Genomic DNA, 26,031 nt, shown 5'->3' on the forward strand with positions numbered 1-26,031 from the left:
GCATATTTTTCAGCGCACTACCATTCTAGTATAAAACTGAACCTATGTCTATTCTTCACATTATGTTCTTCAACACACCAAACTATTATCGGCACATGGTTTTCTGTATCTTTAGCCCTGAATGCCACTGATGCTGTGTGAATATATACCCGGAAATATCATTTTACAGCATCTCTGTAGTCTAATGAAAGCCATTGGCTATTTTACTTGAGCACACTCATCACAAATTCCATCATCCTCACTGTCAAGCCAGAATAAACTGGAAATCAGGCCTCAATATACTTTCCAGAGCAGGATCTTTTAAAGAGGTATGCGTGATTTGGTGTGAACTTGCCAAATGATTGGCTGTGTTTTATTCTCTCTCTTTGCAGTACTCTTTCAAGCTGTGTTCATGCTGTGGTGGCTTTGCTGTACCCGTTATCTTGGCAGCACACCTTCATCCCTGTGCTACCCACCTCCATGGTGGACATCGTCTGCTGTCCCACGCCTTTCCTGGTGGGGATTCTCTCCAGCTCGCTGCCCAAGCTCAAGGAACTGCCTGTGGAGGAGGTACGGACACAGCAAACATTTCAGATCTCTCCCACACGTTGTCACAAACATCGCAACTCCCAGCTGTGCTTTTGTCACCTATCATGTTTGTTGCAATCGGACACTTTGTCAAGTTTGTACATGTGTCCTTGGGTGCGTACTGGCCCTGAGACAAGAATATCTGATTAACTGTCAGCAAATCTGGGGAGGGAACTCAGTTTCAACACCTTTGGAAACTTACTTACATTGTGTGTCAGTAAATACAGAGGCATTCAGTATATGTGGCTTTCTTCAACCCTCTGGGACTCTTCGGTCATTTTTGACCGAAACATTTTACACTTTCAAATGTAAAAAATCTTAGCTTCGAAATGAGATGACATTTTAATACTTTTGTCATTTTTTAACACACATACAAATGCCAAAAGGTCACAAAGAATAGTCACACTTGGCTCCTTCGTGGTCAAAAATTGACCGACAGGAAATGAATGAGAAATATGAAAAAATATGAAAACTTCAAATCAGCCACTGTGCAGAAAAAACATGCACAGCACTGAAGGGGTGACTCTCGCGCACACAGAGACACACATACACAAACAAATTTACAAGTAAGTCTGCAACAGCAAATTCTGAAAATATGATCAATGAAATCACTAAATGAAAAAACTACAAATTAGGCTCATAGACACAGACGTAAACGGCAACCACATAACTGCAGACCCCCTCGAAGAAACTATATGCCGGCTGAACTACTCGATGCAGACTACGAATGGCCTTCAAATCACTTCAGCGCATTAGCGGATTGGCCAAACGTCATAAAGATGAGTGACAGTTGAGCCAGCCAATCAACATGAACCTAGACACTGCCAGCTCGGTCTCTACTTAGGCTTTGGCACTAGGTACATTTGGCCAGAGGAGTCACCCACACATTTTTCAAATTGCTCTTTGGACCCTTGTAATGGTCATGCGGGGTGACCCTTTGCAGGAAAACATCTGGAGGCACACAAACTTATGATGCTTGACATTTTTAACACTGGGTTCAATTGGCTGTCAGGCTCCATCTGTTGTGGATCAAATTCTGGAAGTGTTATGATGTGTGAGGCTTCCACAACAACTTAGTGTTTAAATGCTGAATGATGCTAGTGTTTAAAATACTTTGTAATCAAACCAAAGTGCACATTATATTTCTCTGTATGTTTCAGGCTTTGATGGTGGATTTAGGAACAGATCGCTTCATCAGACAGGTTCGTCCATAAACACAAAATTGATAAACTGTCCCATGGCCGTAGTGCCATCTGTGATGTGTACATTTCGGGTAACCAAAGCTGAATGCGTGTGGTCTTTAGGAGCAGAGAACAACCACATTGTTGACAAACGTGAAATGCTGAGTCACAACAAAAAAGTCAAAACTAAATATAATGACGCAAGTTAATCTCAATACTGTGTATACAGATGGATGACGAGGCCTCTCTGTTACCACGCAAACTTCAGGCCGCTCTGGAACAAGCTCTTGAACAGAGGAATGACATCATCAATCAAGACTCAGACAGCGAATCAGATGAGGGTAAGAAGACTGACATCATGGCTCATTGACATCATTGAGCTCATTGATGTGTACGCTGGTACATCTTTAAAGATGCTAGTTAACACTGTAAACATAAAGCAGTGGTTTTTGCCAGAACGTGCATAACAACATCTGGCTTCACTGTATTTCATATCCTGTTTAGACTAGATTTTTTATCCACCATGAAAATAAACTAAATCCAATCTTACGCTATGTGGATCTGTGTTATGAAGAGTTTCATATTTTTCTGTTTTCATAATGGAAAAAAAGCCTGATTTACTCCTCCATTTATGATGTTAAATAAAACTTTTCTCATCTTATCTTTCTACCCTCTCACAGAGTGCACCACCACTTTAAACAGTGTGGTATCAGAGGTCTTCATCCGCTTTTTCCTGGAGACTTTTGGACACTATTCGTTGTTTCTTACCCAGGGCGAAAGGGGCGAGCGCATCTTTCAGCGTGAAGCCTTCCGCAAGTCTGTGGCATCTAAAAGCATCCGTCGATTCCTGGGTGTCTTCATGGAGTCCCAAATGTTTGCTGGATTTATCCAGGATAGAGAGATGAGGAAGTGTAGGGCCAAAGGTAAGTCTTGATTGTGCCGTTGAGTAAAATAGGAAGCGACTTCCTACACAGCTTTTCTTAAACGATGATGCCCAGTAGCCTAAGGCCTTTATGTCTTTAATCTAAAACCCACACCCAACATAGTTATAAACCTTGTGGGGGTCTTTCTGGAGGTGGGGGCCTTATTTACTCTTTAAAGTCAGATCTATTCTGCCCCCTTCTGGTCACAAGATACACTGCTAATGATGATAATCATTTTTTCTGTTGTTGAACCAAAAACAGGTCTGTTTGAGCAGAGAGTGGAACAGTATCTTGAAGAGTTACCAGACACAGAGCAGAGTGGAGTCAACAAATTTCTGAAGGGTTTAGGTGGGTACAAAAACAAGACCATTTGCATGTATACATTTAGCAGACACTTGTACCCAGAGCAAATTTTCAAAGGGCAAACAATAAGCTCAGTATAAAAATGTTTAAATAGTATTCAAGGTGAAAATTTAGTTTTTATGTAAACAAAGGATTCTTCACATTTTACGCTTGTTTCACTTGATGTATCGATATTTTATCTTTTCCAGGCAATAAACTAAAAAATGTTTTATCGTGAAACCAAATCCTGTGGATGTTTTCTACTGTTCCTACATCTGAAGACCTAACATGGCTAAGTCATGTTTGCAGACATGCCTTAACGTGCCTGTTGAACTCTGACATTCATCTTTTTTTGTACATAATTTATTAAAGCTGTGCTGTTAATCTCACGTGTAGCTCTTTTGTTAGCTTTCCAGGTACCTTGTATGTGACAGAGTAATAACAGGATGGTACTTGAGAGTATGAATGGTTATGTTGTAACCTCCACCTTAGAGATAATTGTGTCGAGCTGGATGAGATTGTATGAATGGAAACTTACGAGAGGTGCATGTACAGTGGCTGTGTAGTATTTAACGCTAGAAGTTCTCCATGAAGTGTATTTTGTACATTTATTAACACATGAAGAGTATAATTACCTTATTTGCAGTGTTTTATAAATAAAATGAAAGAAACAATAAAGCTTTTCTGTTAATTCAAATCGAATCTGTGTTAATGATCAGTTCTGTAAAAAATGTTCAGGGAAGTCATAACGAATCGTACACTGGGAATGTTCTTAAAAATATCAATTTTTTTATATAGTAAAGAAAAATGTATACATCATTAATTGAATGACATTGCAATAATATTTGGACAGGGCTTTTTGTCCTTGTTCATGTGCTTTATGCAATATGAATTTAATTATTCAATTTACAACTTAACTGGAAAGAGAAGCCTCAGATGTATTTTAAGATCTGACTGATGTTTGAAACATTACATGTCATGTTACTTTAGGTCATTATTATAAATTATTAAAATTATTTTTTATTTAGCATATAAACGAGCAAATACATATGTTAACAATCTAAATAAAATAAACAATCGAACAATGAGCTTCAATAAGTGCCCTAAAAGTACCTCACTAGGATCTCTTCTTTTCCTTTAATTGTTTTTTAATGGGAACAAGGCATATATATCATTATACTTACGTAAAACAACGTGCGTTAAGTGGTATTTCTTTACGTACAATTGAGTGGGTTATTATAAGTCATACGACATCAAGCTGACATTTTCCGCGAAATGGTTGGCTACCCAATTATAAATCGTAATAATAAGTTAACCATTGAGAATCGGGGTAAGGATAAAATTATTTTTAATGTAGGCTAATGTTTTTTCTATCAAAAAAGGTTATGGACTGCAGCTTTTAACAAGACCACAAAGTCATTTTTGGTTGGTTTTTAATCATGGAAAAAATCTAACATCTTACACTTATGATCATTGCTGATTATAATCCTCAATGTCACTCTTGTACCGACGGTTTAAATCATTCTTTAATTTGGGGGTCGCAAAGTCTCGCGTTTTTACTCGGCATTTCCTCGCCTGTATTAAATTAAAACTGAGACAAAGGCGACATCTGCTGGCGGTGGACATATTTAAAGGTAAAGAACTTTAGTGCGCAACGCGGGGTGCGTATCACGACAAAATACAGGAGCTGCTGGACTGATAACGCGATCTCATCCGTTATAACTTTGATTACATGCATTATTTTACATTTTTTATCTAAATAATATCTTGACGGAAGACTTGCACTGAAAGTTGTGCGTTTAGACTATAACGTTAAATGCATGCTCGATTTTGTTTCAGGCAGTTAAGGTAATAAAATGATAAGCGTATAAAGATGAATACAGTCTCTCAGGGTTGAAAGTCTTTCTATTGTGGATATATGAGGCCATTTTAGACACGAAGCATTGCTGAAATCGCTCTAATCATCCAGCCGACGAGGAGGAGGTGGAGGATTTTGGATTGCGCCTCCTCAAGAGAAGCAAGGTGCGGTTCAAACTATCATTATGTTTGCATGCATTCATCACTATTTTATTTTTCATCGCCATTCTGATTATGTTTAGTAACGCTCTGTATTGCGGTTTTAAGCACAGATGTTGCCGCGTATATGGGCAGTTTGCGCAGGATTTTGTGGAGTCCCATCCCATCTGTGAGGTGCACGAGAATATTCTCCCAAAAACGCAGAGGTCTAGTGCGCATTCTCACATTACAGCCCAATTGATGCATGTCGATTTATTTTTTAGAGGTTTTCTTCCGCGGCTTTCTTAGCTGGACATTTTAAATGCAAAATGAAGTATTTCTGACGAGTATGGGTATTTGATGTATGAATAAATAGGCTAAATCCAAAATAAGGTCATGCTAAATTAATCTATAAACAGATATCTGTTTAGCTAGATTTCTAGTAAAATCTCTTTGTGTAGAATTCACTTTGAAGAGTTTTCACATTTGAATGGCATTTCTTGTTTTCACATTCACTTGCCAAACTTGAGATAGCAAGCAGCCAACTCAGAACGGGACATACATGTCAAATTGATGCTTTTTTATAACAAATAACTCGTCTCTTTTATTAGCTTTCCAGGTACATTGTGACACAATTTTTGAAAATATGAGGATTGTTTGGACACCTTGTTGCGTGATCTTGATGTCCAGCAAGAGACGAACTGCTCTGTTTGTTCTGTAAAGCCATGTCTTTATGGTATCTTGTCACTTCACTTAATCTGTTCTTTACCATTTTCCATAATGGAGAAAAAGCTGTATTTGAATGAATGCCTTTTAAGTTTTATTTAAATCCAAATTATACTTGTTTTTTCGTGTATATATATTTTATGCATAAATTGCATTTGTTAATAATGAACTTATAACACTAGCATATCTTTTTGTTTCTGAGAGAAAACATGGCCTCTGTAACTTTAGAAGTGTGCGCACGATGAGACAGTTTTGTTTGTCAGGATGTTTTCACACTACATCATGTGTTTTCTGGAACCTTGTTTAATAGAAAGTGCATCATAGTGCACAGCTGAAGGTTTTGCATCGCATTGCACTAAATGGCAAGCTGCTTTACACATTGACGACTTATTTAAAGGTTATTTTTTACCTTCATTGTTTTGTGAACTAACAATACACGTAGACACTAAATTGAACAATCAGTGGTTAAAAGTTGCCATTGACCTTCACTTGTAATACGTGTAGACACCATGAATTGAGCAGTCGTTGTTGAAAAGTTGCCTTTCGCTGTGGGATAATCTGCCATTCTCTTGTCATGATCTCATAAGCATGATCTTAATGGATGTTACTAAGGTGTTCTTCCAGGGGAGGAACCTCCTCTCAAGTTTCTATTAATGTACTTTCTCTGGAGATGCTTGTGCTTGCTCAGGCAGAAAGATGCGCATGCTGAATTCACTTAGCGGAGAAAAGGAGTCATCCCTGGCAGTGGGAAGAAAGAGAGAGAGCGGGAGCATGAGCTTTCTGTTTTAAAAGCTAAATGGATGGGCATGAAAGGCAAAGGCAGCAGTGTGGAGACGCAGGCACGCCTGTCTGCCCCAAGAACAAGTGAAAGAATGGCTGGGTAGACTAATTGTGTTTTAAAGTGGGTCTGTGGGTACACAATAGGGAATCAGATGGTTTTTATACTCCCCAGTGCAGCTCTAGAGGAAGAGAGAGTTGTCAGATTTGTAGGTCAGGCTGCAGGGGTTGTTGTCAGGCAGACTCACAGCGGTAGAGGTGCTTTCATATTGAGGGATTTGCATGACACTTATCATTTCTGTTATATTTTAATTAGGCTTACATACGCTTTCATTAGTTTACAACCCCCCTCCACCCCTTCCTTTTCATTTATGTATAAGTTCTGTGGTACCCGGTGAAACTGCAAGCAAAGATTTGGGGAAACTCGTAGCTAGAGGATGTGAGATAAGATCGTAATTGATTTCACACTTTACAGGGCATTGTGCAAGCACATCTTTACTCCCATCTGATCTTTGGAGAAGGCTGACCCGGTTTCACTGTGTTACGTGGGAGCGGGCCGATCTGGAGGGACCTGTCCCTTACTTGTGCTGATCTAAGGATGTGAGGAAGGAGGGCACGAAACGTGTCCCCTCATCCCCGATCCATCTCGCACCCTTGCCGTGCGATTCTCTTAAATGTTTGTAGGTCATCCCGCACCTCTTCCCTTCCATTTTTGGCGAAAAGGGCTGCCGGGGATATTTTGTCCCAGAAAAAAAATAATTATCAGCCCTCCCTAATTCTCAATGATTTTGAACAGGCTTATTTAAGACGTAGGATCATGGTGGCTCGTGGTGGGATAGACATTGGATTAAAACAGCTACTGGAAGTTGACAAGGAGTGCTTCCCGCTGGCCACGGCTGAGGGTGTACAGGGCAGAGAGCACGGGAGTCTGCTCTGCTGGGGTTAAAGTGTGCAGTGTGCACTACTTCCTGCCGCAGGTAGAGCTGTCACAGTGCAGTGCCGAGCTGTGTCAGACACTTACTGTGTCCTTGCCTCACTGCTGCCAGAGCTGCGAGAGCTGGATATCGCAATCTTTCTCACGCGCGCACCTTGGAATCGTGTGTCCTGCCACCACCATGGAGAAGGTAAGACGATCCTGCGCTGTTGTCAGATAATGGATTCAGTGTGCTTAAAGTTTACGAATTGACTTTGGGCTCGACTGTGGTGTGTTGTGACACGAGTAACACGACACATGATGTTTTATTGTTGAGCTGTTTATTTTGTGTGTGAAAGTCGATCTTTGGAATATGAATGTGAATATTTTTGGCATCCATTTTACGAGCAGCTTTGCTCTTTAATAACTAATTATGCCGCAGCAAGTGCCGAATACAAAATGAACACTTTCACAGTATTGGTGCTTTTAAAATGATAATGATTGTGTAAAATATTGATTTATACTCAAACAGTTTAAAACCATGAAAGATGCTGCTTCATATTAAGCCTGTTCAGATCTCCTTGATTCGGATTGTGGCAAGCTCATATGACGCCCACTCAACTGATCCCATTGTAGCTGAATGCAACAAAGATGCTGATTTTGAATGCTTGTCTGCTTGTGCTTTAGTGCTGTTCCGAGTGCTCGGAGCTCAGAATGGCACAGAGCTTGTGCACCTTCTGCAACAAGTGGCTGTGTTTCCAATGTACTGACCTGCATCAGCATGAGAGGACCTCCACTCAACCCGCCGACCTGCAGCATCAGCAGAGAGACCCTCCATCACCGTCAGAAATAGGCAAGACTCTCTCTCTCTCCCTCTCTCTCCCTCTCTCTCACCAATCTGTAATTACTTTCCTCTTTTAGCTTTGCTGTTTGCCTGCACGTTTGTGCTCTTAGCCACTGGACATTATCAGCTGTGCACCATATTTTTCAATCCCTCCTTATTTTTTGGTCCTTTAACACAATGAATAATGTATTTTATAATAAGCGTGAATAATTATCCTCCTTGATGTATTGTAGCGTTGTATTTTTCATGTGACCTACTTTCCAAAACTCATACTCTCTGAGCAAACGCAGCTCAAATTTGGCCGATCTGCTTCTTTTCGTACATGCTCTTTGGCTGTGACAATATGGAACCCGCTAAACATATGATAACCACACCACAAATCCACCCCAGAAAAGAGGGAGTGAGTGATAAGAGTGACGTAAAGTAAGAAAGAAAGAAAGAAAGAAAGAAAGAAAAGAGAGATGATAAGAGAGGGCGAGAGAGAGAGAGAGAGAGAGAGAGAGAGAGAGTGTGAGAGAAACACTAGCACGGTGTGAAACAGGATGTGGTCGGTCACCAGTTTGCTTTGAGGCTGTGGGAGCTCTTGAGAGCTGGATCTCGTGGTCTCATTCTCTCTCGCTCCCTGTGCATTGTGTCAGCGTGCGTGTCTCTACCCAACACTGTCACAGCATCAGCCAGTGCTTCTGATGGACAGCCTGTGTATCTAGTGTGACAGGAGGTCCGTCATTTCTAAATTAGTTCTGCATTCTGCTTGAATTACTGTCTGTGATCACAGAGACTGTTAAAGTAAAAATGCATTGTCAAGAGTTGTGCTACAATGGAATGGAAATGAGAGCATTTGATATATCTGTTTTTGCCGTTCGGCTCAGGGTTCACGTGGATGTCTGTGCTCAGACAGACTGATTTTCATAGCCAGACTTCTGTGGTTGAGATATTTTGGGTCTGTTTGAGAAATTTGAAGCTGAATAAAAATTAAATAAAATAAATTGCTCCCTAATTCCCAATTGTTATGAACAGGCTTTATAAAGAAAAACAGAGGGAAGCGTTTTGGATCGAAGCTGCTACAGGAAGCCAATTAGGAGCAATATGATGCAATGCAAAACAATTCAATACAATACAATAAAGTTTAGATCCTGGCAGTTTATGTTTATTTTACCTGAAACTAGCACAGAACGTGGCATACATGTAGCATATGAGGTTATTTTTAATGCTCACGTGAAGGTTGTAACCTTGTTTCTTTGTTTGCCTTTCAAAAGCATATGACTTGCATTCCTCATATTGGCCGGACTTTTAATAAGACAGATTGATCAAAGATCCGCTCTGATTTGCTCCATTTTACTTTATAAACAGTGCATTTGTTGGTCCAAAAATATTAACAAGCTTTTGATGTGCTTGTGTTTCGTTGCACTAAAAATAAATGATGCCAAGACAGAGAGTAACTCACGGATGCCAACAAGATGTTTTGTGTACTTTGTATTGGTCAAAATGAGTGAAGTTATTCGTCATTAAATCTTCACAACTTCAATACACTTTGTCATATTAACACATTTGTTTATTTTGTTTTCATTTACAAATGAAAAACATTTTCACTTAAAACATTTTATGGATTTGTGACTCTTGATTAAGGATGATGTGTTTTAATGGCCGTCTGTTAATTAGCCCTTATTTCCTTTTTTCTCTTTCTTACGACACGCTGCAGGAGCCGGTTGTTGCGGGCACGCTGTGGTCATGTGTCCTCTCCATAAACAGGAGCCTTTGGAACTCCTCTGCGAAACGTGCGACCTCATGGCCTGCAGCATCTGTCACCTGTCCGCCCACAAAGACCATCGGTATGCACTGAGGACACGTACCCACTGACACGCATGCCCGCTTTCACCAACATCTACACACATAAGATGCCCTCTCACAAACACCCGTTGCCCTTTCCAAAACACATGCTCAGAGATACAGACAGAACAGGTGGCCCCTTTCTCACAAACACAGGCTGTCGAGCTTGTTTTATTTTAACTTATGCCAACAGTCATAGGTGTTTGGCTGGCTGATGGTTGCCATGACTATGAGTTTTTTTGTTTAACTTTAGGCTGGTGCACGTAGGGAAGGCACTACAAGACCAGCGCTGGCTCCTGCAGAACCTCATGGCACGCGTGGAGGAGAAGAGATCAGCGGTGGAGCACACGGCCAAACAAGTCCAGGGCAGGTATGACTTTCTCTCTACAGCACACCCTCTCCACAATGCTGCTAATGTTACACTTGTAAAATGAAGGGTGTCCATTAGTCATCTAAAACTTGAACAGCTGGGATTCTTATGACAACAAGCGTATCTTATGTGACGCTAAAAGACACGAACAAGATCCATCGCTTCCTGTGAACAATTTCAGCAGATGTTCAAGCGTCCAGATGTACCGCAGTCTATGTCATATCGGTATGTTTAAACTCCCTTAGACGTCTCCATCAATAACTAACAAACGTCTTCATTTTCCTTCCATTTGTCCAGGCTCCACGGTATAAAGATCACGCAGAGGAAGGCGGAGAACCAGATTAAAATGGCAAAGATGATTATGATGAACGAGCTTAACAAACGGGCCAACCTATTAATAGAACAACTGGAGGTAATTACTTTTTCTTCCTCCATTCCCACTCTGACTTTCTGTGCCGTGTTCATCTCCGAACATCCGGCTGACCGTGCTTTTGATGGAGTATGCAGAACAGTACGTGTACAGAGTGAATCGTGCAAAACGGGCAGAAACTGCCAAGTAGCAGATGGGGGAAAGTGGTGAGGAGTTGACGGGGAGCCATGTTTTTGTCGTTCTCTTCCTGTGCAGAGTATCTCCAGTGATTTCAAGCAACGTCTGGAGGACCAGCTGCAGGGGGCCATAGACCTGTGCAGCCAGCTGGAGCATGTGCAAAACTTCATTACCTGGGCTACGGCCCACCACAGACGCAATCCACTACTTTTCAGCAAAGAGCTGGTAGGCGTTTTTGAACGTTCAAATGGGCTATAAGTTAGATGTTAGTAAGTCAGCGCCATAACTTAAAATGCCTCATTGCTTCATGCAACCACAACACTTATTTGTACAAATGTAACACACACAGCAGTGCAGAAAGAGTTTCGGTTTCACTCATTGCCAGAATTGCATGCAGTATTTATAACTCTGTGTCTCTGTAATCGTGAGGTTTGATCTATAATTCATTTGTCAGATTGCTCTGCAGATGCAGCAATTGCTGGAGCCACTGATGCTTTCAGAATCCTGGGCCCCTTTGAAAATCAAGTTCAACTGGGATGCCAGTTTCTGGACCAAACAGATGTCCACTTTAGGTAAATGGATCCATTTTGGACACTGACAGTCCAAAGGATCTTCATTCTTTATAATGTGCAAATAGATTTGCTTTTAGTGCTTGTAGAGCAGCAAAACACTTTTATTTACATTCAAATGAAATTTGATGCAGTTTAAAATGAGCTGAAAGAATATGTTCTGAAATGTAGAAGTAAGGGTGATGCAAATCGGTAAACAAATAGTACAATGGCATCATTGGTATTGGTTATATGTGTGATTGAGAATATATAAAAAAAACAGATCACACACCCAAAGGGAGAAATAATATTTAAAACAAACTTTGAATTAAGTTTATATGTAAAATGGTTTGAGCTTATTCAAATGCTGAAGTTTGTAAGATAAAAAACACAAAAGCTATGTTTCAATCACACTTGTTATGCAAGTGATGGAAACACCAAAATTAATAAAAAAATCCTTAATTCGCATTTTTGGCGAAAAACAGTTAAACACAAAGCAACACTATATAGATTTTGCTCACGGTTCCCCCACGTGGCTGATAAGCGCAATTGTCTGTTACCAGTGTTGTAAATAATGTGGCTGTATAAGCTTCCATGTGGGCAGTGCAATAAATGTCAGTTTGTTTTCTATGCTGCTGACTCTAACCGGCGAATACGGAAACGGAGTTTCTGAAAACCACGTTGCACTCTTCTGCAGGCTAGGGATGGGTGGGGTAGAGGTCTTCACAGGTCCACTTAGATCCGAAAACCCGAGGTCCGGCCCGAGACCCGAGCGGGTTCGGGTTTTAAAGATAACGGGTCGGGTGATATAAAGTAAAAAATAGTTTTGCTTAATTGACCCGAGGAAGACCCGAACTATCCTGTACAATAACAGCGCGTCGCCTGTGTGTGTGCGTGTAGTTACCAACTCTCCTCCAACCCTCAGCCGATCGGTTGAAAGCCACGCAAATCTTCCTAAAGTCGCGGTGATCTGAAATCACCTTAGAATTGAAATCCCGAAGTTTCCAACGCTGCAGGGGTTTGCACCCGATGTAGTTACCATCGTATTCAGGAAAAACATACTTCCACCAGGCGACCAGAAGTAGATATTAAAAGACGCGCACATTTCAGTACTGCGCGGTTTGGAACACATTGTTGAGACAGAATGTTCGCGCGAGTGGTTGCCATGTCGTCACTTATTTAGATTTGATTCAGCTAAAACTGGCACAACCCATTAAGCCTCAGTTTGCGCAATTTGCCAGAGCAAAACAAGAGGATCAACGTGTTCATTGCCATATCAATTTCATTAATACACGTCGGTTTACATTCAGGTCTAGTCGGGTTTAAAAAATATATACGACGGGTCGGACTCGGGTCTAACGTTATCGGGTCTGTCTCGGGTCGGGGCTTTAAAATAAAAACGTTATCGGGTCTGTCTCGGGTTCGGGTAAAAAGTGATTCGGGTCATTTCAGGTCGGGTAAAGATCTTTGGACCCGAGAAGACCTCTAGGGTGGGGCTGTGTGAACCGACCCGAACAGAGAACTTACAGAGTGTGGTTGTAGCCGCTATGAGGCTGCTCAGGTAGCAGCGGAAGTAGAAGTCTGTTTAAGAGTTGTTCTACCACTGAATGAATTATTTTGTAGTCAAAAAACATAAAAGTGTTGCTTTATTGCAAATAATGGGGAGATGGAAACACTGATGGTGTATATCTGGTTTCCTAGTGAGTCTTGTTTTATTTACTGTTGGTTACCGTCATCCCCCTAAGGAACTAGTTCGAAATGTTTCTTGTTAGCCTTTCTAGCTTTGGTTGACCTAGTACCAGTTACAAGCAATCACTGCAGTAACTGACGGGAAACGGATAGCGTAAGCTCCCTGTTGCTCGTGTCGCCAGATGTCGCTAAGCTATCATTGAAATAAATGACATCGACATGCTGCCAGTCGGTAGTGGTGTGAACGGGATATTACTGTGAAGTATTCACATCACGTTTAAATGGAAGGCTAAAATTGAAGGAATATTTAGTTTAAAGTACTGCCATGCACACTAATGATTTCTCCTTCCTGTAGGTCAACTGGTGGTTGAGGGCGGAAGTCGTCCGTACACTGAGGTCGTGGGTCACCCCAGTATTTTGCGACCTCAGCCTGTTCCTTGCATAGCCATTCCTCCTCTGTGCCACGCGGTGAGGGAACCTGGCTGTGCTTACCAGACCTTCTGTCAGCCCCAACTCTGCTGTCTTCACTGCAGACCTACCCAGTCGGTTCCTTTGGACAAGTACTCTGTAACCCTGGAAAAATACCACGGCAACAGCCGGAGCTCCCCTCCATCCCTCCACAGCTGTTGGGAGGCTGACGCATCTGTCCCTGTGCACCAACCCGGTTCTCAGCCGTTACAGCAGTCCACCTCTCACTGTGGACCTGACTCTGTCCTGCACGGAACCAGCTCTGCTTTGCCTTGCCAACCGACGGTATCCAACAGCCGCCCACTGGCCGAACCGCTCCCTGCTGATCAGACTGTCAATGATGCGATAAGATCTGATCACTGTGGGAAAGGACAAAACATCTCATCTGGAGTATTTACATTACCACAGCCATCACTGAACAGAGACCCTCTGCAGGTCCAGAATCAGACTCAAGAGCAGACGACCACAGAAACCAGCAACCAAACCATGGTTGAACTGCAGCCTATATTTGATTGTATCAATGATGGCAGGGTGAGTTTCAGTAAAGATTTTTTCAGTGTTTTGCAAAGCGATACCTTTGCTCTCAGTGTGCTTAATACTGACCACAGGCCTCGGGTCTGCCTTTCGTCAGTGTTTGCAAAGGTTGCAAATCAGCCACATTGTTAACTGGTCTTTACCGCAAGTCCTGCACATGTACAGACTGTCAGGCATCAGTGAAATGTTCTGAGGCATGGGAGGGGGAGGGGTACAGTGTGTGTTTCTTAAAGCTGCCATAACACATGCAGTTTCTGCCAATCTCATATTAATCTTGAGTACCTATAGAGTACATATCAGAGTACCAGAAATACTACATCATACATCCAACTCGTTTTGACAAGTTGACTATGTTAAAAGCACGAGAAGCCAGCATGTTTAACATTATAAACAAGTCAGAATGCACGAAACACCGTTGCATGGCCCCTTTAAAATATATTTATTTTGAAATTATTATGAATGACTGTAAATACTGTAAAGGGTTGGATGAAAAGTCGTTTTACGTCCTAGCGTCGATTACCATTTATTTGACCTTGACTTTGTAAACTTTTACGCAGTTCAACTAAATACATTTTAAAAGTACAAATATGCATGAAATCGTGAGATCTAAATGTTTATTAAATATTTAAGAATGAGAAAAAACATTATTTAAAAGTGTTTCAGATGAAGTACAGCATGTCACACTTCAATGCTGGAAAGTTCATATCGCTTTTATTTGTATGCAATTGTAATGCGAACAATGAACTCATCCTCACAACTGCTCCTCCTCTCTCATTATTAATCTTTACAGCATCTCTATTTCTGCGGGTGTAATGTGTTTTGATCTTGACGGCTGTTGATAGCAACTCAGCGAGCAGATGGTTAGACATAAGTGAGGACAACTGTAGTGTTATCTTAGACACTACTAAGACCACACTGTAACACAAAATGTCTCACCCACACACATACTGTACACAATCTCACACATACACATGATGACGATAGTTCACCTAAAAATGAAAATTCGTAGTCACACTTCAGTATAGGGGGCAATTATCGCTATTAACAAACCATTAAATATTACTTTCCCCCAATAAACTCTTAATTTGTTGTTTATTAATAGTTAGTAAGGTAGTTGTTAGGTTTAGGTATTGGGTAGGATTAGGGTTGTAAAGTATGGACATGCAGAATAAGTACTAATAAACAGCCGATATGCCAATAATATGCATGCCAATAACAACTAGTTTAATAGTGAGTTTAATAGTGTAGTTTAAAAACTCTCATGTCATTCCAAACCTGAATGACTTTCTTTGTACTTCAGAACACAAAAATATATTTTAATAAATTTTGTTTACCAAACAACATTGGACCCCTCTGACTTACAGTATATTGAATGGACACAAAACTACTGAGACATTTCTCAAAATATATTCTTTTGTGTTCCACAGAAGAAGAAATCACACAGGTTTTGAACCACATGAGGGTGTATAAATGATGATGGAATTGTTATTTTTGTGTGAACTATCCTCTTAAACACAGCCATATTTGCACACAAACTGCTCATTGAGTTATGAGGAAGTTATGGTTTAGATCTCTTGATGTCAGAGTTTTGACACATTTTCTGAAACAAACACCAATCAGATTGCACATCCCTGTAAGAGTTGGTTCTCTAGAGGCAAATAAGTGTAATATTTATTTTTATGTATCATCTCCAGCCCTTAACTGTAACATTATTTAAGGGAAGGGCAAGAAAGCACTCGGGTGCAACCACATATTTACTTAACCTGGTATTAATGAGATGCTAAGGGAATTGAAGGAACTTGCTGTTGGATTTTTCTTCTTGCTGTCGAGCCCACACGATTACATCGAAATTCTGAGACCTCCTACCATCTTTTTGCACCCACACGCACTTACAACACACGCTCTCCACAGCTCGATTCATTCCACCCTCTCCTCCCGAGCGTCTATCAGGTGAGTGCTTTAATCCTGAGGTAATTATGAGGCAGAAAGAGAAGAGATAAAAAGGAGGAAAAAGAGAGCTGGAGACGTCGAGGTGGGAGGAGCTACGGCGTCGAGCGCACGGGCTGCTGCCTCCAACTCTGACATTTGTCTTGTTAGTGAAGGGCGCAGTCGCTTGGGCTTTTCTCCAAACTTCTCGCATTACTGAAATTATGACAAGAGAAGATCAGTCTAATCTCTGATGTGTTAATGCTGCTTATTCAAAGAAGTCTTTCGTGGCCCAGATGTGGGATTTACATACGATAATTGGTGCTGTAACTAAGTCATATATTATCAGGAGAATTATTTTAGTGCTGCAGCACTTGTCTTGTTTTCTCTTAGTGTGTGATAGATAGATGTGTTCCTGTTTTTGTTCTTAATTTTGCGACAAACTATGTATAACTGTTGGCACCGCATCGTCGCCCTCAATGTTGTTTTTCTTTACCTCTTTCCTCTGTTGTCACAGTTGCTATGGTTCTAGCTTGGTGTGTATGCTGTCGTAATAACTTTTAGCTTAGCTTCACGCTAATGAAAATGTGGTTGTGTCCCGCAGAGGTCCTCGGCTCCGGAGATGTATCCGCTGGATCAAGGTGATGGCCAGAGCCATACCGCTACGGAGACGATGACCAGGTCTCAAAACAGCCCGGCAGGACCCAGAGGATCTCTTAAGAGGCCCTCTAAAGACAGGCCAAGCAGAGATGCTCATAGCCTGGCAACAGTGACAAGGGACCAGGGAGGTTTAACGCAGCAGGTACTGTTATCCATTTGAATATGTGGTGAGAAATGACATGTAATATAGGTATCTTTTACTAGCACTAGCACTAGAACTGTTGGAATTGTCACATCTCTCAAAATACAACTAAAATAATATTGCAAATAGTTTCATTTCAAGTCATTTTAATCATCAGATGTTTTCCAATCCTTGTCATACAGCCCAAAACACTTTAGTTCTAATGCGCTCTGCTCTGTTAGTTTCCCTTTTAGGGAGAAACTTGATGATGTACATCAAAAGAGATAACCGTTGTCTTGGAAACAGATCTTTAACCTCACTCTGTTTTGAGAACAAATTAGATGCAGCAGCCCACATCACTGATTGAATTCAGTTTAATAAGCTAACTCACATTCACTGATGTAGTCTGCACACTGTTGTTGTCATGCCTCTGCAAAATTTTGCATTATTGTGTGATATTACCTGTATACATGTAATGAATTATGATCTTGACTTTGTTATTTGGGTCCTTTATTTCAGCAGATCTGCCCACGGCTCATAGAGACAGAGGATGGTGCTGAGATCATCCCAGGACCTCAGCGTTCAAGCGGTCACAGTGAATCTTCTCTGACCACTTACAAATCTGAGCCAGGTGCTGAATTATTATTCAGCCTCGTTCAACATGTAATCTGAGTTTATATTTTAAAATGTGATTTATATATTTTAAAATAGAACTTTTCCTGTTTTCAGATAATGTGTATGCGTATGCCTATGAAAAGAAAAGAAAAAGTAGAAGGAGAGTATCAAGGGAAGATATAGACAACAGGTAAAAAGAAACAGGAAAATGTAACACAACACATGTAAAAAGACAACACTGGAGAATGACCACATTGATCAATGATAAACTTGTATTCAGTGTATGCTTAATTTTCTGTGAGCTTTTTGTTTTTCTATGCATTTGTGGTTTACTTGAATAAGATCCATATTCTCGGATTAAATTTGGTTTACCATTTTGCCAGATCATTTTGTCCAATAAATACCTTACAAGTTTAATGTTTTTTTCCATTCACCTGGTATTTTGATGGTTTGATCTAACCTGAGGGGGCATGCAATGGATATCATGTACAAATACTATATACCCCAGGACATTTTGGCCACTCCTGTAAGTCATACATACGTAAAATACATAAACTTGCAGATTTAAAGGAACAGTTCAACAAAAATTGTAATTCTGTTTTCATTTACCTACCCTCAAGTTGTTCCAAACCTGTATACATTTCTTTGTTCTGATGAACACAGAGAAAGATATTTGAAAGAATGATTAAAAACCAAACAGATCTTGGCCACCGTCGACTACCATAGTAGGGAAAACTGCTATATATATATATGTTTACTTGTTCTGTTGAACAAAAAAAATAGATATTTTGAAGAATGTAGAACAACCTTTGACTACCATTGTAATTTTTCCTACTATGTTAGTCAATGGTGGCCTAGAACTGTCTTGTAATAAGCATTCTTCCGAATATCTTTCTCTGTGATTGTCAGAACAAAGAAATGTGTACAGATTTGTAACTCGAGGGTAAGTACAGTCTTTTTTATTTTGGGTGACAACATTATTAAAATAATCAAATAAAGAATGAAGTAACACATACTGTACTCAAATAAAGAATGAAGTACACAGTAAATTATTAGCATATATAAGTGCAATTTGTTTTCATTCACATTCTACAGTGACAAAGAAGCTTCTGACAGTTCCAAGGTTCCAGTTGTGTGCCTTGAGAGACTCAAGATCCTAGTGTCAAGACATCCACCACAGAGCCATCAAAACACAGACCTCCCATCAGAAACCTCTGAGTCTGGACGGAAACCTGAAAGAAGGGTGTTGGAGAGAGAAGCACCTGCTCAGGTATCAGTTGCCCTTCTGCATTACTTATATACGGCATTGATGATCTATTCATGACATGCTGTTTTTTATGTAATGCAGCCTTATAATTATTCTGATGTTCTTAAAGGAACTGTTGAGCGAAGAATCAGGTCAGACAGGGGACAGCCTTCTGCCCACAGAGCAGCCTTCATCCGAACATTTGCATAGCTGTGGATCATCTCACACCCCTGAGGTTTCTCAGCCTGCCGTGCATGAATTACACATTATAAACCAAGAGTCTGCGGTTCTGTCCACCTCCAGTGATACCGACCCTGCCCTACAACCAGACACAGAAGAGATTCACTTTGATCCTGATCCTCCATCTGAAACCGGATCAGTGCCAGCTTCTGACTTTCAAACTGATTCAACAACAGAGGCTGAACTGGGCTTAGATGCAGATGTGGATCTCCACCTGGAATCAGATCCAAGCGCTGAATCTGAACTTCAAGCAGAATCTGAGTCGGATCTGGTGTCCGAGCAGCCTTCAGAATCGGTGCACTCGACTTCTGAACAGGAACTCGAATCAGACCCAGATTCCACAACAGAAGTTACTCTGAACCTTGAGTCTGAGTGGGAGGCGGAGCAGGCCTTCCTCCCGACTGACACCAGCTCTGAGACAGTATCAGATGCTGCTGCTGAACCCGAATCTATGGAGGAAAGACCTGAGATCGAAAACGAGGACTTCTGTGCGGTCTGTCGCATTGGAGGAGAACTTCTGTGCTGCGACCGCTGCCCCAAAGTCTTTCACCTGTCGTGCCACGTACCCCCACTGCACAGTTTTCCCACGTAAGCCGTCCTTCCATTCGCTTTACATATCAAGCCATGTCTTCACTCACAGCTAAAACTAACCTTCCATCTTGGACTTCTGCAGTGGCGACTGGATTTGTTCCCTGTGCTGGGATGTGGAGCAACCAGAGTCGGAATATGACTGTGAGAATGTGCAGATGTCCACAGGCACGGTGCCATATGGACTGTCGGCATGTGACCAGAGGGTAAGTGAAGGGGATGATGAGTCTCATATGGCCCAGCTCTGATTAATCCTGTGACCTCAGAGATCTGGGAGTCAAAATCCAGAATTGAGCAAGTTCATCCCTCAGGAGATTTAAAGGCAAACTGTAAAGTAAAATATCTAGTATCACTTAATGTACAATAACAAATAGTAAAAAGATCATTTGTGTATTTGTTTACAGAAATGTGAGAAGTTGACGCTGATGATCCTCAGCAACATTCTCAGTGCACCGTTTCATGAGCCTGTCAGCCCTCTGGTAAGCTCTACCAAGAATCACAAAAATTTGGAAACGAGAAATAAACTCAAACGTTTGCTAATATTTATTATTAGATTACAATATGATTGCTTACAACACGCTAAATTATTGCACAGTAGAATTATTGAAGTTATAATTTATGTCCAGATTTTTTAAATAAAAATAGAAACAAGAAGCAACACTTCGGTATCTTGGCACATCATAGAACATTTTTTTTGAGATCTTGTAACATTTAAGAATAGTGTTTTCCCCTCCAGAGAGAACATCTGTGAACCATTATACCTAAGCAAGCATTGTAGAAACACTGTTGTTGTGCTTTCAATGTTATCACAATTGTGTCTTGGAGAAACAGTTGAAGTATTAAAGAGATCTTTCTTGTGATTTTCCCTTACACCTTGTCAACGGATGCAGAAAGACAATAGAACCTATTATTATTTCAAATACTGTCCACGGCACGACAGTCCCCTTAGGACAAGCCGTGTGTCGTGTCGCGTTGTGTCACGTCCGGTGTAGACACAGTGTTAGGCTTTACCTACATTTGTATTTAGGCATTTGGTAGACGCTTTTATCCAAAGCGACTTACATTGCATTATCCTATACATTTTACATAGGTATCTGCAGTCCCTAGGGATCGAACGCACAGCCTTGCGTTGTTAACACAATGCTCTTACCACTGAGCTACAAGAAATCTCGCTTATCTAATCTATGTGTATTTTTTTCTGATTAGGCACGTCATTATTATCAGATCATCAAGAAGCCCATGGACTTGTCTGTCATTCGGAACAGGCTCAACAGTAGCAGCCACATACACTATCATTCCCCTAAAGAGTTTGTCGCTGATGTCCTGCTGATGTTCAAAAACTGTGGCAAGTTCAACTACGTGAGTGAAACACATGACGTCAATCTACCTCATTCTAGTGATTAGTGGCGAACATTTAATTTCATAGCTGATTTATATTCACGCCACATAGTGATGTACTGATTATGCATTGCTTTTTAATATCCTGTTTAATTTACCTAGAATACCGTTTTTAATAGATCTAGCGAAAAAAAGCACTGCATTCATTTGTGTTCATTTATTATACGATGCAAATGCACAAGATGAAATTCAGAACGAAAGTACAGACGGTACACGTTCATCGTGTCCTGTCAATCAAAAGCAAGTATAGTGGCTGCTTACATCACTCTTGTCAAAAATCTGTCAGCATCTCTTCACCAGCCCAGCTCAACCTTTCTTGCATTTATTAGCTTATTTCATTTATAATTAGGCTACTTTATTTTATGCCACACGTCAACTATTTTGTATCATCCTAGATCTTAGAACATTGGTTTGCAAGTGGAACACACTAGTTTTCACATTATATTAAATAATATACTATTAATATTATAACATTAAAATAAGTACAAATAAAGATGTTGACTTTGTTTCATATCTCTCCAGCCGGACTCAGAGGTAGCTCAGGCAGGACACAGTCTGCAGTCATTCTTCATCTCTAAACTAAGGGAGGTCTTCCCACATCTGAGATGCCCTGTGCAGGAGGAGGAGAACTCTGACAGCGAGGATTATGAGGAGCTGGAGAGAGCTGTTGTGAGCGGATTCCCCTGGCCGGAGAGAAAGGAGCAGAGCCACAGGAAGAGGAAGAGGAGACCATCTCTCAACTGGAGGAAAAATCACTACTAGTCGTGCCTCTTGTTTGTAAAGAGACATTAACAGCAGTTACATCACTTTTTTAAGATTCGGGTTAAAATTCTGTACTGTACTACTGTATGTGCTCTTTCTGCAGACTTTTTAATTCTTAACACATTATAACCAGTTCTAATTCATGTTTTTTGCTGTAGCTGTGTTCATATTAAGCCTTTACTGTATCTCCAGACTTTGTCAAAGGTCTTGCACTAGTGCGTGTGTTTTAATGCATATATTAAATTGCACATTCAGTTTGATAGCTGACTGGTTGCTGGCAACTGCTACTTAGTAAATATAGAGAGGCAATGTTAATAACTAAAAGTGTATATTTGGTTAATATATCTTCTGTCTTTTTATCTGAAAATCCCTTTTACAGAGATATAGTACCATTGCCAGCTGATGTTTTACTGTGATTTTATTGACCTGTAGGGGGAACACTTCATATAGCCAGGGGCAACACATTAGTTCATATTGGACTTTGGTAGAGTAAGAAAGGTACATGATACGATACCCATGGCCACCGTCCTAGAAAGCGAGTAGAGTAATATTACACAGTTGCTCACATATGTGATGTTTGGGTATGTTCACTGAAAGAAATATCCAATCTTATCACAAGAATAATTATAATATCCTTTTGTGTTCTTCTGTGTGGCTCACAAACAGGTCAATTGTATCCCTTCTGACTTTTGTTAAACTGCTCTTTTATTGCTTAAATAGCTGTGCAGAATAATGTGAAGTCTTTATCTAATGCTACTTCATATCTTTAGCAGAATTGTCAGGATTTAGTCAGGTATAATGGTGTAAATATGGTATCCAAAAATGTTTTTTTCTTGCTGTACATAACAATCAGCATCACATTTTTCTTTCTATGTCTGATGGCTTTAAAATCACAAAAAAATATTTCTGTTTTTTAAAGCTGTTTGGCATATGGTTTATATGAGTGTAAATATCTGTGAGTCTGTTATTGTTTTTAAAGTATTTTTCTGCTTTATCACCAATTGCCCAAGAGTAGTAATTAGAAGTATTTTTAATGCACCTTGTTTTATTGCAAAATCACCAAGTAATTAATTTCAGAAAAACATCTGTAATATCTTCTTTAGGCTATTTGTGCACACGTAACATTGTTATTATTATTACAAAGACTTTCCATTGTGTTTTGGGGTTCTATTATTTTATAATGACCTTATGATATTTTCTAACCCAAGCACTAAACCTAACAAAGCAAACATAGTAAATAGCTCCAGATTTTTTCGATCACTCAATCTGAAGGTAAATGTAGAGGTGTTTCAAACAAGTCTGGTGCTCGGCTTTATATTGCTCAGTCTGGCAAGCAAAAACTAGACCTCATTTCAACAAATCTGTTACAGGCCGGTTCCAACAAATTTTTCTAATTCAATTATCCTTGCAAAGAACGTTACATGTCGAAATATTGCTTTAAGCACATGAGAGCTACAGAATAGCAGTGTTGGTATTGGCCAGAGTGGATAGATTAGATTAGATGAGATTAGATTAAACTTTATTGTCATTATACATATACAAGTACAGTATAACAAAATGTAGTTTAGGTTTAACCAGAAGTGCAATTAGCAAGTGCAGGATATACAGTTTGAATAAATACAGAATACAATATTAGGAAAATATTATACAGTGGGCATGGAGTATGAAAATATTTTACAGTAGGTATGTTCTTATGAAAATATGACAGTAGGTTTGTACTATGAACAATATATACAGATGGCTATATACTATGGACATTAACACCATGAACATTAATGTACAGGTGGCTATGAACAGATACTAATTTAGACTAAACAATAGTGCAAGTGACTTAAGTGTGCATACATTATTGACATTAGCTATTAAAGTTGCAATGCAATAGGTGAATTAATGCAGTTGTTTAAGGATATGTGACGGGTCTACTTGTATTGGATTTTGTCCTCGTAGAGCCGACTCTCACTGAAACTCCTTGAGATTCCTGAGACTGTATTATGCGTGTGGAGTTCTGACGGATTCATAAAGTCTGGCTATCCCTCCAGCACTGAGGCCATAAGCCAAGAAGAGGGCCCTGGATCATTTCATTACAAGCGAAAAACATTCTGTGAACATCTTGGCCGTCTACACTAAATCAATATGAGTTTTTTCCACTTTCTGTTTAACATGTAAAAACGAAACCCTTGACACTGCCAATGTCTTCTGTACCAGGGTAACGGGACACTGTTTTTGTACAATCAAGACTTATTTTGACATTAAACAACAGTTTGATTTGTTGACTTTCTGTCAGACCTCCCAGCCAACAGCAATAATCCAGTTTTGTATAATTTTGTCATAACATCACATATACAAAATCGTTTTTCACATGTCGCAAAAATGTGAATGTGAAAAAAAAATTGAATTTAATCCAAAGCCAAAAATGTTAATCTAAAAAGCGGCTAATAATTCAAACAATTGCACGCAAGTCAATTTACAATATGCCAGGCTTGGCAAAAGTACTGAACACAGCAGAATCATTTGTTCCTCAATAAAATCTCACAGGGTCATAAATTAAAGATTTTTACTCCAACCATTCCTTCAGTTAGAAAGATATTAAGCGAGCTTTGATGCCATCTAAAAGGGTGATCATCTTTCTTCTGGGATATCTCTTCTTTTTTCCTTGACAAATTGAGTTTCCCTGGTAAGGTACATCTGAACCCCAGCAGACACTTCTTGGCTCATCTTAACTGACAGCTTCCTGATGACACTTAAATCAGATCAGTGCCTGGTCTGGGTCTCAGAGAATTCCCACAATACTTTCAGGATTACACCCCTGATTGCCATCTTAAAGATGGGGGATAAGAGCAGAGCCCCCGCAAGGCCGTTCTAAACGCAGACATGATGCAATAACACTTCTGCCAGCTTTTAAATCCATTTCTCCTCTTCTTCTCATGAGATACAACTGGCCTCATTTTTACTCCTTCTGCTTTTAGTACTCATTTATATTAACTCTTAAAAGGGGTCATATATTTTTTTATTTGAATAGGCAATTATGTCCATTCTTTTGTGCTTATGTAAATACCTTAAGCACTGGTCAAAGGGGATTAGACATGCAGCTACATTTGAACAACAATTACCACAGTCCATACCAAATAGATCTTTATTATATCTGTACCTTTAGAATGAAAATGCTTAAAAAAGGATTTCTTTTAAAAGGTATACCAGACTTGTCCGTTGATTAGCTTAGACCCTTCGAATGTTTATTCATTATTCCTGCACATGGCACCAGCAATGCCAAGATCATGGGTTCAAATCCCGGGGATTGCATAATTAGAAAAAATTGTATAGTTTCAAAGTAATTAAATAGTTAAATTATATTAATATTACAAAGTATTATTGAAAAATTCATAAAATATTAAATACCTAAAATTTTCTATGAACTGTGCGAAGAGCAGCCTCGTCTCAGTCTTTTCTTGCTCATTTTAAATTAAAGTGTCTGATTGTAATGAGAAAAAACAACATTGTGAATGAAAGTAAAAAATATTAAGTTGAATTGACATAAAGTGCAAAAAAGAAAAGGCAATAAAAAAGATGGCCAGTTAAAGTAATAAATAGTTACCTAAACCCCCAAAAATTATGTATAACTGATTGCCTCAATTTGTTAGTGTTTTCAACTAATTCAGGTTCCCTGTTATTAAACGTTTGCTTAAAACGTGCACAGCATTAATATTTTTCATAATATATTGTTACAGCTACATTTGAACAACAATTACCACAGTCCATACCAAATAGATCTTTATTATATCTGTACCTTTAGAATGAAAATGCTTAAAAAAGGATTTCTTTTAAAAGGTATACCAGACTTGTCCGTTGATTAGCTTAGACCCTTCGAATGTTTATTCATTATTCCTGCACATGGCACCAGCAATGCCAAGATCATGGGTTCAAATCCCGGGGATTGCATAATTAGAAAAAATTGTATAGTTTAATGCAATGCAATGTAAGTCGCTTTAAGCGTCTGCCAAATGCTTAAACATATGAGTTGATTGTTTACACAGCGGCAGGTAGGATGTCTGACAAGATTAAAGAAGTTCAGTTAAATCAATGAGGGATTGAGTTTACAGGTGTCAATTTATTAGTAATTATAAAAAATCTGAAAATATCACACAGATATTTAAAAGTTGGTCCAAACAGACGGAACAGAGTAATACCATAACATCACAGTTTTAAATCTGCTACCCCGGTGATGTT

General features: G+C 39.7%; 2 protein-coding genes across 13 annotated transcripts in view; both read left to right on the forward strand.

Annotated features, from left to right (window-relative positions):
* Positions 1-3,713, forward strand: part of dennd2b (DENN domain containing 2B) — a 47,069-nt gene extending 43,356 nt beyond the window's left edge. For all 8 annotated transcript variants that reach the window (XM_079462043.1, XM_079462045.1, XM_079462038.1 and 5 more), the window contains 6 exons: positions 372-549; positions 1,728-1,769; positions 1,978-2,089; positions 2,429-2,671; positions 2,933-3,019; positions 3,223-3,713. In XM_079462043.1, the coding sequence (XP_079318169.1) occupies positions 372-549; positions 1,728-1,769; positions 1,978-2,089; positions 2,429-2,671; positions 2,933-3,019; positions 3,223-3,251 (691 nt within the window). In that variant the 3' untranslated portion in view covers positions 3,252-3,713. The remainder of the gene's footprint in view (positions 1-371; positions 550-1,727; positions 1,770-1,977; positions 2,090-2,428; positions 2,672-2,932; positions 3,020-3,222) is intronic.
* A 958-nt stretch (positions 3,714-4,671) lies between these two features.
* Positions 4,672-24,071, forward strand: trim66 (tripartite motif containing 66). Of its 5 annotated transcripts, XM_079462986.1 has the most exons (18): positions 4,672-5,035; positions 7,308-7,635; positions 8,112-8,277; positions 9,968-10,097; positions 10,349-10,465; positions 10,763-10,877; positions 11,091-11,237; positions 11,467-11,584; positions 13,605-14,248; positions 16,782-16,979; positions 17,478-17,589; positions 17,688-17,763; positions 18,669-18,843; positions 18,950-19,647; positions 19,733-19,853; positions 20,052-20,126; positions 20,854-21,006; positions 21,568-24,071. In XM_079462986.1, the coding sequence occupies exons 2-18, from the start codon at positions 7,627-7,629 to the stop codon at positions 21,805-21,807; spliced, it is 3,294 nt and encodes a 1,097-aa protein (XP_079319112.1). In that variant the 5' UTR covers positions 4,672-5,035; positions 7,308-7,626; the 3' UTR covers positions 21,808-24,071. The 5 variants fall into 5 exon arrangements, with proteins under 5 accessions (XP_079319112.1, XP_079319114.1, XP_079319110.1 ...); XM_079462988.1 differs by lacking the exon at positions 4,672-5,035 and having other exon boundaries at positions 7,418-7,635; positions 17,670-17,763; XM_079462984.1 differs by lacking the exon at positions 4,672-5,035 and having other exon boundaries at positions 7,511-7,635; positions 17,481-17,589; positions 17,670-17,763.
* Positions 24,072-26,031: the final 1,960 nt, after the last annotated feature.

The sequence above is a fragment of the Barbatula barbatula genome (genome assembly GCF_947034865.1).
Source record: "Barbatula barbatula genome assembly, chromosome: 1".
NCBI lineage: Eukaryota > Metazoa > Chordata > Actinopteri > Cypriniformes > Nemacheilidae > Barbatula > Barbatula barbatula.

Coding starts and splice junctions, on each gene's coding strand:
- trim66 (XM_079462988.1), top strand. Junction 16,980..17,477: donor AGGGAGGTTTAACGCAGCAG/GTACTGTTATCC, acceptor CCTTTATTTCAG/CAGATCTGCCCACGGCTCAT. Junction 18,844..18,949: donor AGAGAGAAGCACCTGCTCAG/GTATCAGTTGCC, acceptor ATGTTCTTAAAG/GAACTGTTGAGCGAAGAATC.